Source organism: Pithys albifrons, chromosome 5 (assembly GCF_047495875.1).
Source record: "Pithys albifrons albifrons isolate INPA30051 chromosome 5, PitAlb_v1, whole genome shotgun sequence".
Classification (NCBI taxonomy): domain Eukaryota; kingdom Metazoa; phylum Chordata; class Aves; order Passeriformes; family Thamnophilidae; genus Pithys; species Pithys albifrons.
Genome location: NC_092462.1, coordinates 52278107 through 52292417, shown reverse-complemented (window position 1 = coordinate 52292417; position 14311 = coordinate 52278107). Strand labels below are relative to the sequence as shown.

Genomic DNA, 14311 nt, shown 5'->3' with positions numbered 1-14311 from the left:
CTTGGTTTCATTAATGAGCAAGACTTGGATGATCACTCTGTGAATTGTTCACCCAGTAACTTAAATACAAGAAAGGGAGTAACTATGTTAGATATAATAATCTTCTTCAGTCATCTTTGTGAAAACAAGTAGTTGGACAGAGGCAGTCCAAATTAATGTTTGTACTGAGGGTAAGAGACAAAACTTGGCTGTTTGTTCCTGCTGGTTTGCTACTGGCTGTTGCCTTGCCCAGAGGGACAGCCAGCATGTGTGTGTCTGCAGAGTAACCACAGCACCATCTCTTCCTGCAGTATGAGAGTTGGTCAAACTGTTGCAGTGGAAGAAAATAAGGTACTAAATAGGAGATGAAGATCAAAAACCCAGAGTTGACCAGGCTACATTAGTTCCTGTGTTCACACATCAATATAAGGCATAAAAAGTTATTGAACAGATTTTCAAAATTAGCATTTCCTGTTAATTTCTGAAGTGGTTAATGACCATGTTTTCATAACAAGCTTAGCCCAAAACAACTCCAAGATAGTCTTTCTTTTTGGATTTCTTATTATGTACATGTATTTAAAGTTTGAGCTGATTATTCATCAAGGTCAGTTTCTTCTGCAGATACAGGCTGTAGTTCTGTAAGCTAAAGCACAGAGTTTCTGCTCTAGGCTGCAGAATAAAATTACACATTTAATTTATGATAGAAAATGAGAAAAAACAAGAAACACATTTGAAGATTTTTGGTGACAGACCTTCCTAAATTTTATTAATAATGAAAGAATAAAGTAGTATACTGATTTTTATGTTTTCATTCTTTATTTTTACAGAAAATCTCCTTTGGACACTTAGAACCTTACATTTTTTTATTTTATACTGTTTAGGAGGTGCTTTGTGAGATGTGAGATGCTCTGTGCTATAAGACTTTTAAGTTCATGTGATGAATTAATAAAATTTAGAAAGAGCTATTACCCTTTCTTCCGGGTTTCTTGCTCCTTTGTTAAAAGCAAATCATGCACTGGCTATACTAAAAGGCTTTTGGCAGGCTGGTAGACTGTTTCATCTTTGTCTCTTGTATTTGTGGATTTGCGAGTTAGAGGATACTTGTTGACAAATTTTTGTGTATTAGCTGCCAATGCCATAGCCTTGGTAATAAAAGAAGGGAATAATTCACAAGCTAAGCAGAACATAAATTAGGTCTATGCTATATATACAAGATAAGAAGTAGATTTTGTCCTTCTTCAGTTGGTATGATTGTGTTTTTTTCCAATACAAATTAAAAGTGTCCTATTAGACACCAGAAAAGCAGCATTTGAGCTTAAAGTAACAAGCAGCTCTGTTACAGCAGTGTGACTGCTGATGGACTATCTGGTCTCTCCATGTTTGAGCTATAGCAAAACAGTCTTCCCAGTCCATTTTTGGCTTTGATGACTACTGAGCTCTTAATACATTGTCATATTTGGGCTTGCGTTCATGGAACTAAGTGGCTGAACCACTTGAAGTGTTGCTGCCCGTTACAGCAGAGCTGGAATGTGAGCTGTGCTGTGGCACCCATGTGTTTCTACTTTGAAAGTCAGACCTCAGGTGAGGATATTGCAGCCTGCAATCTATTGCTTAGTCAGGGAATTTAGGGTCTCATACAAACTCATGGGAAATACAGTCACATGCAGAATTATCCATGTGGAAGACTTAAGTTTTGCCTTACTGAGAGGAATGAGGTTTGGTAACAATGGAGATGGTGTGTTCTTAGTGCAGTAAGTTGATTTCACCCCTAATAATAAGGCTGTAGTATTGCAGCTATGGTTTGTGATACTGTTAGGGAAGTGAAATTCTGTCTCTTTTCTCTCTGTATGGTGCCTAGAGATTAAGGGCTTGATATTTTACACTTTTAGAGACACCAGGCAGTTGATGGCCAGGAAAACTTTGTTTTTATAAAATAATAAAAAAAGAACAACCAAACTTCTATCCCTTTATTATTTACCTCTTATTTTCACCTGTAATATGAAATATGAACATTAATAAAATTATGAGAGAAGCAAAACACAGCAAAACAAACAGATTCAACTGCAAGAGCCCAAAGATAATTAAACTGTTGGAGACATTGGATGAAAAATCTGTGCAGTATCAGTGTAAGCAAGACTAATTTCATATTTATGCTGGAATTTGAGTGGACAGAAACTGTAGCATCCAGTCTCTTCTCAGAGTAGCAGCCGAGCCATCTGCTTCAGAGAAGTGCCTGGGGCTGGGTAAGGGGAGTGAGTTGCAGTGTGATCTCCACAGTGAAGACGTTCTAAAGATTTTAGAAAACACTTAGGATTTTTGTGAATGCCATAATTGCCATATTTAACATTGTTTTGAACTTCAATGTAGAGCTTTCTTTTCCTTGTTTAAAAGCTCTCTTTTGTTCTTCTGAATGCTTTAATCCAATCTACCATAGTCTCTCTCAGTGAGTAACAAAATTTTATTTTATTGAATCATGCATATTTGTTTTAAAAATTACCTTATTAACAATTTGTCTTTATTATGCTATGGAGACAGGTTTTGAACCTACCAAGCAAGTGGGGTTGTTTTTAGAAAATAGCAGCTTCTATGTGATAGCATTTTTGTAAAGCTGAAAGAGTGAAATTAAAAGTAGCCATGCAGCAGAAACTTGCTATTCATTTCAAGCATTGATCTTCAATCCATATCATGGCTCACTGCAGACTGATTGCTTTGCATCTTCCATGGCCAGCAGTTACATGGCATTTTAATGAAGTGCCATTTTATCAATATTATCATGCTCACCACAATTTTGCTGCATTATTTTCTGACTAATTGCAAAATATTTTTTGAATGTGTTACTTTGGCAACTATTGTATTTGTTAACTTTAACATGTTCTTAGTTTGTCATGTGTCTTCTTTCAGAGTGTTAACTAGCAAGGTTCTGCTGTTTTCTGTGTGCATATTTTCTGAGTACATGTGTTCTATAAAGGAAAATTAAATTGAAATCATGGCTATCCCATATTAAGATCAGTTAGATTGCAATAATAATTTTTTCTAAAGACTGTAGGAAATGTATTGTCAGTAGAAAATTCTTTCCTGCATTTTTTGCTTTTAAAATTACTGACTTCAGAGGTAAGAATATAAAAGTAAAACGTGGGACTAATTTTCCTTAAATACCTTCTATTTTCTTTATCCTACATGTGGCTGCCATGTAAGTATTTAAATATATTATTTAAGTAAAATATAATTAGGGACATGGCAAATACCATGTAAAGCCACCTGTCCATGCTGGGACAGGATCCCCTCCTGCCACAACAGAAGGAAAGGGAGAAGCAGCCTGGATGGGGAAGAAGTGCAGCCTTCTGCTGTCATCAGTGAAATGGCCATCTCTGGTCATTAGGTGGGGTCACAAGTTGGGAAGAATTGCAGCATAAATAATTTTTGGTTTAACCCACTCAGGGAATAGCATTTTCCTTTTTAAGGCAGTTTACAGTGAATAAATAATATCTGCTAATGTAAGTAGTTGTGATTACCTTATTATCCAGATAACTATTTAATTATTATTAAATTACAGTTTTTAAGATGTTCAACCTTTTGAGCATGTGTTACTTGAATTTTGCTCCATCATTAGTTTCACAGTAATTACTTTTGGTCACTTAATGTTTTCCCTTAAATTGCCACCTAAAAGAAGAATTTGTCTTCCCTTTTTTCTTTCTATATGCCAATCTTTCTTGAGTTTATTTCTGTGATTTTTTTTGTCATTTATTCTTTTGCTTCTCAAGTAGAAATTTAATCTTTGTGTTCATCTTCTCTATAATGACATGTCTTTATATCTTTCATACTTCTGTTTCTTTGAATTTCTGCTTTTTTTGCTGTGTCTCAGACTTATGTACAAAACCCACACCGTATTACAGAGAACAGTTAATACAACTTTTTATAGAAATATTTATACCATTTAAACATAGAATACATATTGTAAATGTTTGGATTTACCACTAATATGTAGAATTAGTTGGTTTGGATTTTTTGTTACACTGTCTATAAAGCTACCAGTGCCTTTTTTTTTCTGATTTCAACATTTAAATTGGGACCATACCATTATATACAATATTTCAGATTAATTTAATCCTGGTTTACTAGTTAAAAGACTATCATGTACAGACTTGATTTATTGGTAACATTTTAAAAATCACTGCTGAAGATACGAAATAGTGACACTAGCCTAGGGTTTTTTTCACTTAGTAATTCCTTTTCAACAAGGTAATTTTATTTTGTATTTTAGCTGTATTTTTAGGAATTACCTACTTAGAGGATTTTCTAAAAATCCTTATGAAAGGCCCAATTCTCCTTTCTCTTGTTGTCTTTTTTTAACTAGAAATTTGAGTATACTTTACAAAAATAGAACTCATGTTTGTTTTCTACAATACTGCCCCCTTGTTTTTTTAGTTTTGTTTTAAAATTATTTCACTAATTTGCCTGCTGTTGGATTGCCAGTTTTTGGGCAAACCCTTTGCTACATTTGCCATTCATGTAATCCATCAGAAGTACTCAATATGGCAAATTATAAATTTTATTCCTTTTTTAGCTGATTCTACCCTAATCTTCATTTTTTTCACTGTCTTGGATGTTTACTATCTGCTCCCAGAACAATATGCTCTTTAATGGCTAGATTTTGTCATCCTTATACACACTAAGCAATGTTTGCATCTAGATCCATAATGCAATTTACACATTTCTAGCAAGATTTCTGTTTCAAAAAGGAGTCCTTTGATCCTTTTCTGACACACATTGGAGTTTCCCCCTGTACGATTCCCCGTGTGCCTGCTGCTCTGTGGCTCTCTGCATCCACATGGACAGGGCTTGGCAGCAGCCTGGGCTGGGTGTCTGTGTGTGCTGACAGCCACACCTGACAGGTGAACGTGGCACAGCCGAACCATGTTGATACACAGAGCTCTTCATCAAACCAGCCAACTTGTCTGCTTTCTTTGGGGGGTGTGGTGGTGGGAGGAGCCTGTAAAGAAAGGGGGTACAGCAGTATGTATTCGGTCAGTATTAATCGCTTGTGTACTGATTCCATTAAGGATGCCAAGTACCTGTTCCGCCTATACATGGCACTGAAGCAGTACCGAGAAGCTGCCAGAACTGCTGTAATAATCGCCAGGGAGGAGCAGCATTCAGGTAAGTTGTTTTCCCTGATGTGAGAGCATCTGATGTTACCTCCTTAGATACCCAGAGTACTGTTATTTATGTAGGATTATACTTAGAGAAGACATGCATCAGTGCTCTGAATTATATTCAAGTTTAATTTTGAATTGAAAGTAGCCTTTGTGAAAATGTTAGGGCTCATACCTGTTTATTAAATATTGGGGGGAAAAAAATTTGGAAAATACCTGTATTCTTTATTTACATTGAAGTAGACATAGTGATTAAGACAGCCTGTGACTTTAATTTTCTGTGTATCCCAGGGCATAGAATTGCAATTTCTGCACGTGGTTTCTGACTTGAATACTCATCCTGTAGTCTTTGCACATGACTTCTTTCACTGGAAGATGTGCACAGGATAAGATTTCTGTTGAAGAACCACATGCTTACTTAAGCCTTGTTTTCCATTGCAATGGGTAGCTGAAATTAGAAATAGAGAAAAATAAGAAGAGAGTGCTAAAAGAAAAATAGTTACCATCTCCATTATTCTCCCTCCTCTGTAGTCATGGCAACAACCCTACCATAACGCTGCTTGCTTTTTGTTTCAATTATGTAAAAAAAAATCTATAAAGGAAAAATAGCAGCCTTGGGAACAGCCCCAGCATATTAACATTTATGAGCTGCTCCTCAGGATTGCACTAAGGAGTGGAAGAAACTCTGAAACCTTTGGCAAGCAAATCTCCCAATCCATCATAGTAGTGAATAATGCATTTGTGTTAATTACAGAAGCAGGGAATGAGAAGAATCAAGGGTTTAAATACTTACTAGCTTCTCTAAATCTGAAAGCTTGTATCTAGAAGGTAGTAACCCACAGTGGATTTCTTATTCTGTAATAGTATAGATGTGTTCTGAAACCATGTAATAAGAAGCACAGTATTTATTTATCTCATTAAACACACCAATCTTGCAAAAACTCTTTCTTCTGGAGAGGCACAGTGTTCAATCATGCCCCTCTTCCTTCAGCAGATTTCAGTGAGTTTGGTTCTGAAGTTTGCACCAAATATAGTTTGTTCTTTCCTTAAAAATCCATGTAATAATAACTAAGGCGTATTATTTGATGTTTTACTTTGGGTATGCCATTTTATGTGAAGTTTTCCTTGAAGTTGGTTTTATGAGATTAATTCAATTGGTTAGAGCATGATGCTGATAGCACCAAGCTTGTGGGTTGAGCCCCATATGGGCCATTCACTTAAGAGCTGGATTTGAAGATCCTTGTGGGTCCCTTCCAACTCGGAATATTCTGTGAAATCATGTGGTTCTAGGACTGGTCGTATTATTCTGAGAACAAATAACACAGCATGAAAAAATAATGTTGCTTTCCAGCAACTCACTCTGGAGTGATATTTAGCTGCCTCACAAATTCCACAATGTGATTCAATTGTAATGTACAATGACACATTACAAATTGCTCTATAGAGTAAAAACATTTCATGATAAAGAAATACACAGAGACAAGGGAAAAAGCTTGCTGAAATAACTGAATCTGAAATTTCCTTTCAATGTCTCCACTTCCAAAGAGTGTATCTTCCTCAGACTCTAATAATGAAATAAAACAAAGCAGAAACAAACAACTAAGCATAATCTAACAATACTAAACACTAGTTTTCAGCTATGTCAATAATTTAATGAAATCCTGTGGTTTCTGGACAATCCTTGATAGTAACCTTGAAGCAGTGTATCTAATGAATTAACATTAAAATTTTAATTACCTCTCAACAGGTTTTGGGTTGGTTTGTTTGTTTGCAGAGGAAGGAAGTTGCCAAAGCAAGCAATCGTGTAAAAGTATGTTAAATTAGCATTTAAGCAATAGCTTTTGAGTATCTGACATTGAAAAACAAAAAGAAATAACATCTGTAAATGCTCTAAAAATACCTTTTCTCCTGTTTATTGTGGAAACAGTGTCTTCCACTTTTGAAGTTCATTATATTACATTGTCATCTACATATGTATTTTGCTACTGTTTAGATTACTTCTCCAAGTGTAATTTTTTTTATCTGACTCCCTGGCTGATACTGTTTAGGATACTGTGAAAAGCAACTTCTTGTGGCTCTCCAACAAAATTGCCAAGCAAAGATTTTACTCTTAAGAATCAACATAACTTCCTGTTCAGCTTCTCTACATGTCATAAGTAAAAAAATTGTTATGAAAGGTTAAATTTGTTGTTCATTATTTTTTTTTTCTTAAGGAAACTACCGAAATGCACGTGATGTTCTTTTCAGTATGTATTCAGAGCTAAAGACCCAGAAGATTAAAATTTCTTCTGAGATGGCTACAAACCTTATGATTCTACATAGTTATATTTTAGTGAAGGTAAAGAATTGAAAATTTGAATTTATGCATAAGTGGCACAGTCTCTGATTTATTGAACTGTTCATGTGGATGTTCTTTATCCATAAATTACATTGTTGTATAGATTGTATCACAGAATCCAAGTGCATGCCAATTGCAAGCTTTGGGAGGACAATCCATGGTTGTTTCTGCCTCTTTGATTAGCATATTCTTTTTTTAAATACTTAATAATTCAAAATTACATATGGCCTCTGGTATTTCTTTTGCATTCATACCTAAAAATATTACACTCCTAGTATTTGTTGTTATTATCCATAGGTAGAGCACAGCTTCCTGTAAATTAAAGTAAGCAGGGGGCTCAAATGATTTCTAGCAGTTAATCCAGGGATGCCCCTCAGGATATCCACTCAGCCTACAGCCAGCTTCTGGCCTTCCTCTTCACCAGCAAGGAGGCAAGAGCCTGCAAATAGTGGGATGAAGGCCAGAAAGGCTGTTCTGGTAAAGAGCCACTATGGAGTCTCTGCTCTTTTCTCTTAGTACAACTCTGCTCAGTTTCATGGAAGAACCTGGGACGCTCAGCTCCCAGCAAGATGAATGCCAAGAACAGGCTGCAGGAATTCCTCTCTAGTGACTGCAGTAATTTTGGTATGTTTGTTATGTTCCAGATTCACGTGAAACGTGGTGATCACCTGAAGGGAGCACGTATGCTTATACGTGTAGCCAACAATATCAGCAAGTTCCCATCACGTAAGTGCTGACAGCGTAGGGGAGCACGCTGTGCTCTGCAGGGCAGCTCATCAGTCAGCACTGTGTTACAAGGCTCCTTCTCCTCCTGTGATCCCGTTGGCACACAGCAGTGTGACTACGCAGTGTGCTCTGCCGTCCTCCATGGGAGAGCTCTTTGATACACAGCCTCCAGGGTGGGGTCCTCTGCAGCAGTTTAATCCTTCCTCACCCAGTGCAGTACTGAGGTGCCTGAGGCACACAGAGTCCCAGGATCATGTGTAATGAACTGATTAGTTCTGGGATGTTATGACAAAATTTTAATTGGTCTTCTTTTGAAAATACTTTTTGGGTACATGGAAAATGTAGGATTTGGGAGAAATGGTTATAATCAGAACATTCCTGCTGCCATGCTGAGCTCAGGAATGCAATCCGTGAGAGGTGAAACTGGTTTTCTTGTATATGCTTACAGGAATGGCCCAAAATCTGTAGTTGGGTACCATGAGGAAGAAAACTACAGTCTTTTCATCAATACCTTTTTAGCCATATTAGCTCAAAGGTTTTGAACATTAATATTGGCAAAAAATACTTGAGGTTTCATTGTTTCATTTTATTACAGACATTGTGCCAATTTTGACTTCAACTGTAATTGAGTGTCACCGGGCAGGGTTGAAGAACTCAGCCTTCAACTTTGCTGCTATGTTGATGAGACCTGAGTATCGGAGTAAAATAGATCCTAAATACAAAAAAAAGATTGAAACAATGGTCAGGTGAGTGCTGTTCATCAAATGTACATGATATCAAGGCTTTATTTGTAATGCTCTTTCTGCTCATAAAGCCTTTATCCTGTCTTCATACTATTTCACTCTCTCAAATGTGGAAGGCCAAGAATCATGTTCCACCCTTCTCTGAAAATTAAAGACCCTTCTCTTCCCTTGGATGTGATAAACTTTAAATGCAGTGTGCATGTAAAATGCTTCCTCCCCAGCAGTAACTTTTTCCATCTTGTCCATGCAGGTGCCAAGTGCAGCCATACAGGTTTAGTTGGTCTCTAGTGGAGAATATGTGGCCAAACCATTAGCCACTACAGCATCAGCATTATCTCTTCTGGGATTTAGCCTACTGACTAAATAGCTAAGATAAAAAAGAGTGGGAGGGCAAATAAAATATTTGACTTTTTTCCTTATCTGAAGTTTTGTTTTGATAGATTAGAATCATAGAATCATAGAATAGAATCATAGAATCGATTGGGTTGGAAAAGACCTCCAAGATCATCAAGTCCAACCCTTGGTCCAACTCTAGTTCATTTACTAGATCATGGCACCCAGCGCCACGTCCAATCTGTGTTTAAAGATCTCTAGGGATGGTGAATCCACCACCTCTCCAGGCAGCCCATTCCAATGCCTGATTACTCTCTCTGTAAAAAATTTTTTTCTGATATCCAATTTAAATTTCCCCTGGCAGAGCTTAAGCCCGTGCCCCCTTGTTCTATTGCTGAGTGCCTGGGAGAAGAGACCAGCCCCCACCTGGCTATAACTTCCCTTCAGGTAGTTATAGACAGTGATGAGGTCACCTCTGAGCCTCCTCTTCTCCAGGCTAAACAACCCCAGCTCCCTCAGCCTCTCCCCATAGGACTTGTGCTCCAGTCCCTTCACCAGCCTTGTTGCTCTTCTCTGGACCCGCTCCAGCATCTCAATATCCTTTCTGAACTGAGGGGCCCAGAACTGAACACAGTACTCAAGGTGTGGCCTCACCAATGCAGTTCCTTGCCAGTATTTTCTGCCAGGAGAGGAAGCATAGGTAATTGTGTAACACTTGTTTCATTTATTCTACTCGCCTCTAACCATTTTGAGGCTCAGGGACTTGCTGAGCTCATGTGAGTGGTTTAGGTATTTATTTAGTAAGTCTGTAAGCTCTCCATGAGCTTATCCAATCTCTGCTTGAAGCCATGTAAATTTTTAGCAACAGGTGACTCCTATGACAAGAAGTTCCATTTTGTCAAGACTGGTCCATGGCTAGTTTAAAGTGATGCCTTGTAGTTTTCCTCTTTGGAGAGATCTACCCTTTTTGTGTCACTTACGATTTTATATACCTCTATTTTTTAATTGTTTTTTATTTCCCCTCTATCAGTCATATCTTTTCAGGACCTGAAGAATGTCAGCTTACATTATTACATTAAGTAGCTTACAGCTATTATTTTGTGTATGCTGGTTCTTATGACCTTTCTCTGAAACTGTTCTACATCATTTTTGGAGGAGAAAGGAACAAAACTACACATTAAATGGAAAGTTACGTATTTCCAAGTTTACATAATTTTGATGAAGCTTAGGTGATAGTTAAAAGGAATGAGCTGATAGAATATAAAATAGTAGCTGGAAACTATGCAAGTAACTCAAAGGACAAACACTTGCTAAACATCCAAGGCATTGTAAAACAGCTTTGTTCAAACAGCTCGAGGGTTTTATTCACAGTTGTATCTGTCTTTTAGACATCGAGACACAAGCGAGACAGAGGAGCCAACAACAGCCTGTCCCTATTGTGCGTTCCAGCTCCCGGAGTATGAACTTTTGTGTCCCAGCTGTAAGAACAACCTCCCATACTGCATTGCAACTGTGAGTGTCTGCCATGCTTTCTGCTCTGTGACAGTGAAAGCAAAGCTTGTCTCCCTTCTAAAAATAAGTTTATCAAAACATGTTTGGTTTGCGAGTAGAACTAAGCTAGATGTTTTTATGGGTTTATGTCTTTTCCTGATGTGTTACCAAATAAGTAAAAAACATTCTTGTTGTCTTTGACAATCATAAGAGTGTCCTGACTTGCTGCTTATGGGTGACAGTAAAATCAGGAGGTCATTTTGGAACAATTTATCTTCCTGAGAAAGCAGGTGGAGTACCAAGAATCCTCAGCACATGTGCCCTGGGTGCAGTTGGTGCACTTGGGAGCAAAGACAGGACTGTGCTGCAGGTGCTTTCCCAGCTCAGCCCTTTGCTCATGGGCTCTAACAGCAGATAGAAGTCCCCTTTTCCATGTACAGGAGCTTGTGGACGGCATAACTCTCCTCCCCTAAACTCCAGCCTGCCAAGACTTCAAATGAAAAAAAAAAACTATTAAAACAAATCTAACCAAAGAAACAAAAATTTCTAAAGTGTTTTGGGAAATGCCCAGAATGTAACAGAAGGTTAAGAAGTAATGGTTCAGCCAGTGACTTCAGCAGTTCTTAGATTTCTGATCCTTACAGAGATGAGAAGTTCTAACATTTTAGAGTGTACTGAAAAGGCAGGGGTACATTCCCAGTGGAAGTTACTGTAAACTTTATTAAGGTTCAAGTAAATTGTCATCCTACAAGTACAGGATAAAAAAGAGAACTTAGTTGAACAGGAATCATTTGTATGTCTGTGTGGCCAAACTTCACGAACGAAGATTTGGGAAGGGCTGTCCCCACGTGGGTGTGCCCTTCCAGCCTGCGCAGTGGATTTTAGGTGAGGCACAGCGTGCGCAGAACTGGCCCCACCCTTTAACTCCTAATGTTCATCTGCCATGGCCGAGCGAGCTTGGACAGTGACAGTGAAGTCCTCAGGACTAGAACCTACAGCACCCGGCATTTCCCAGGAGGGCTCCCATCCAAGTACTAATCCAGGGCTGACCCTGCTTAACTTCCGAGATCTGACGGGATCGGATGTCAGGGAGGCATTTAACTGCCCAACAGGAATCAAATGTTAGATTTAACATCCTTTATTAAAACTAAATAATTAAGTCTTACAAAAAACCCACATTTATATCAATTATGTAAGGTTTGTTTTTTGTATTCTATTGGTGTAGCTGAACGACAGGTGTACTTCAGCAGTATTATCTTAAGGAAAAAACAAAGGATTTTAAATATAATTTTATGAGTCAAACATAATATACTTTCACAGTATTTATTTAGACTCCATTTGGCTATAGTTTGTTTGCATCACATGTATTTGGAACATCATTAAGAATGTGGCACTTTCAAATATCTAATATAAAGTATCAAAACAGTCTGCTGTTACAAGTTGTATTACAGCACAAATCTTTCAATGTAGTTCAGGGTGCTGCTGTGTTTTTATAGTACTGATAAGGTACATATGAATTCATTCTATGAAAAGCAAATTAGTAAACTGTACCAAAAAAAAGAAAATTATTTCTATGTAAAGAGGCAAATACCAGGCAGGCACTAAGCTCACAAACTTGAGAGTGTTGAATGTGACCTGCTGGGCTCAGCTGCTGTGGCTTTGGGGACATTTTTTGGTATCTCATACACAACACCAAAAATCCCAGCAGATTTAGGTAGTACAACTCTGGATAGAGATCTACAGATAGCATTATAGAATTGCCAAACTAAAACAATTTTAAAAGGTGTAATTCAAAACCCTATTTCTTTTTTGGGGTAGAAGGTAAATTCTAATGAAAACACTGCATCTCTTTGAGATATTCTTTTCTGGTTTTACAGAATTTACACAGTAATCAAACTACAGTAAAACTATTATGGTTTGGGGCTTTTAATTCAAGATCTTAGAACTCAGATGCTGAGACTTTTTCAGAATAACAGGTACAGAAGTAAATGCCCACTGCACCAGGGCAGCACTTGTCGCTTAATTGTGGGTTTTCCATGCAGGGTCGGCACATGGTACGCAATGACTGGACAGTTTGCCCACACTGTGACTTTCCTGCTCTCTATTCAGAATTCAAAAAGTAAGTAGGGATCTTTTTTCTATTGCAGAATTCCAGTGTTTGTTCACTGGAACAAACCGTTTCATTTGGTACTGAAAACATGTAACAACTGGGGTGGGTGGAAGAGGAATCCCCCTTACTCGGTATTTCCCCTACCATACTCACAGGACATTGCTTCAAGGTGGGCCAAAAGCTACAGTAAAGAATTGAGCCAGTGACACAGGGCTTCTCCAGGGCTTCATTCAGAAATGACAATGGAGGCAGGGCTTGTCCAAGTTCCCAGCTCTCTCCAGGAAAGCCTGATATGGGGTCAGGGTAGGAACAAACACCAAAACAAACAAAATCACAGAATTGGGTAATAATCATGTGTGAGAACGGGATTAGATAGCTCCCTTCCAATGTCAGGAACTGTGGAGCTGCTGAAACTTTAGCCCAAGCTCCTTTGTGTAAGTTTTAATTGATGAATTTTGCTCAAACAGCCTGCCTGGTATGTTAGTTAAAAACGAAACCAACCTCTGTTCCGCAGACAGAAGCAGCTGTTGCTTTGTCCTGCACTTCATACATAGCACAGGTCAGAACTCTGCTCTAGGCTGCCTCAGGGCCCCTTTTCCTTTGAAAAATGTTATAATTAACATTTTACCAGTCACCCCTTCCTTTACAACAGCATGTTACAGACTGAAAATGTGTGTCCCATGTGCTCTGAAAAAATTAACACTGTTGATCTTAAGAAAATAAATGATTGCACAGAGTACCTCCAACCAGAAGATGAGGACCAATAAATTCAGGTATGTGCTAGTCTATATTTTTATATAACAGGGCTTATTCTCAAGGAGTTGTGTGCAAGAATCTTAACTTACAGCCTGGGTCTATGCCCCAGATAACTTAGACCCAGCTCTATCACCCCTATTTGCCATCAGGCCTGTGGAAACACCAGTAGGTTTTGCTACTGCAACTGACCTGGTTGTTAATTTGTGCTTTAATTCAGTTTACCTCTCTGATCACATTAACATCTTTTAGATGTTCTGGTTTGGAACACCTTCCAGAACACCAGCTGTGCTTTGGTAGCACAGAGAACAGTTTGAAGATCTCAACATCATCCACCCATCTACAGATCCTCCAACCAGAGTTTAAATGTAGGGGGAGAGAGAGAGGTGCTAACAGGAAGCAGTAGATCTAAAATGCAGGTCACATGATTGGATCTTGTACGTTTAACAGATTATAGCCCAGGATAACACCAACAATTGGCTCAAAATACTCATAATATTTCAAAGAATGAGAGCACTGGTCTGTCTATACCACACACTTAGATCCAAGACTTGGTTTTCTTCAAGAAATGGTAACTGAAAGTGGGTTAAAGTTCCTCATTAATTTTGACATTTGAAGGCAGTTTTACTACTGCTGACACTTTCTGTAAAAACTCAGCCATAGGTGAGAGTAATGTGCAAGTGCT

At 38.1% G+C, this 14311-nt stretch overlaps 1 protein-coding gene across 2 annotated transcripts in view; it reads left to right on the top strand.

Annotated features, from left to right (window-relative positions):
• Window positions 1-14311, top strand: part of WDR19 (WD repeat domain 19) — a 42559-nt gene that overhangs the window by 27799 nt on the left and 449 nt on the right. For both annotated transcript variants that reach the window (XM_071556625.1, XM_071556626.1), the window contains 7 exons: window positions 5040-5136; window positions 7346-7470; window positions 8115-8196; window positions 8792-8942; window positions 10661-10784; window positions 12806-12882; window positions 13526-13646. In XM_071556625.1, coding sequence (XP_071412726.1) covers window positions 5040-5136; window positions 7346-7470; window positions 8115-8196; window positions 8792-8942; window positions 10661-10784; window positions 12806-12882; window positions 13526-13640 — 771 coding nt within the window. In that variant the 3' untranslated portion in view covers window positions 13641-13646. The remainder of the gene's footprint in view (window positions 1-5039; window positions 5137-7345; window positions 7471-8114; window positions 8197-8791; window positions 8943-10660; window positions 10785-12805; window positions 12883-13525; window positions 13647-14311) is intronic.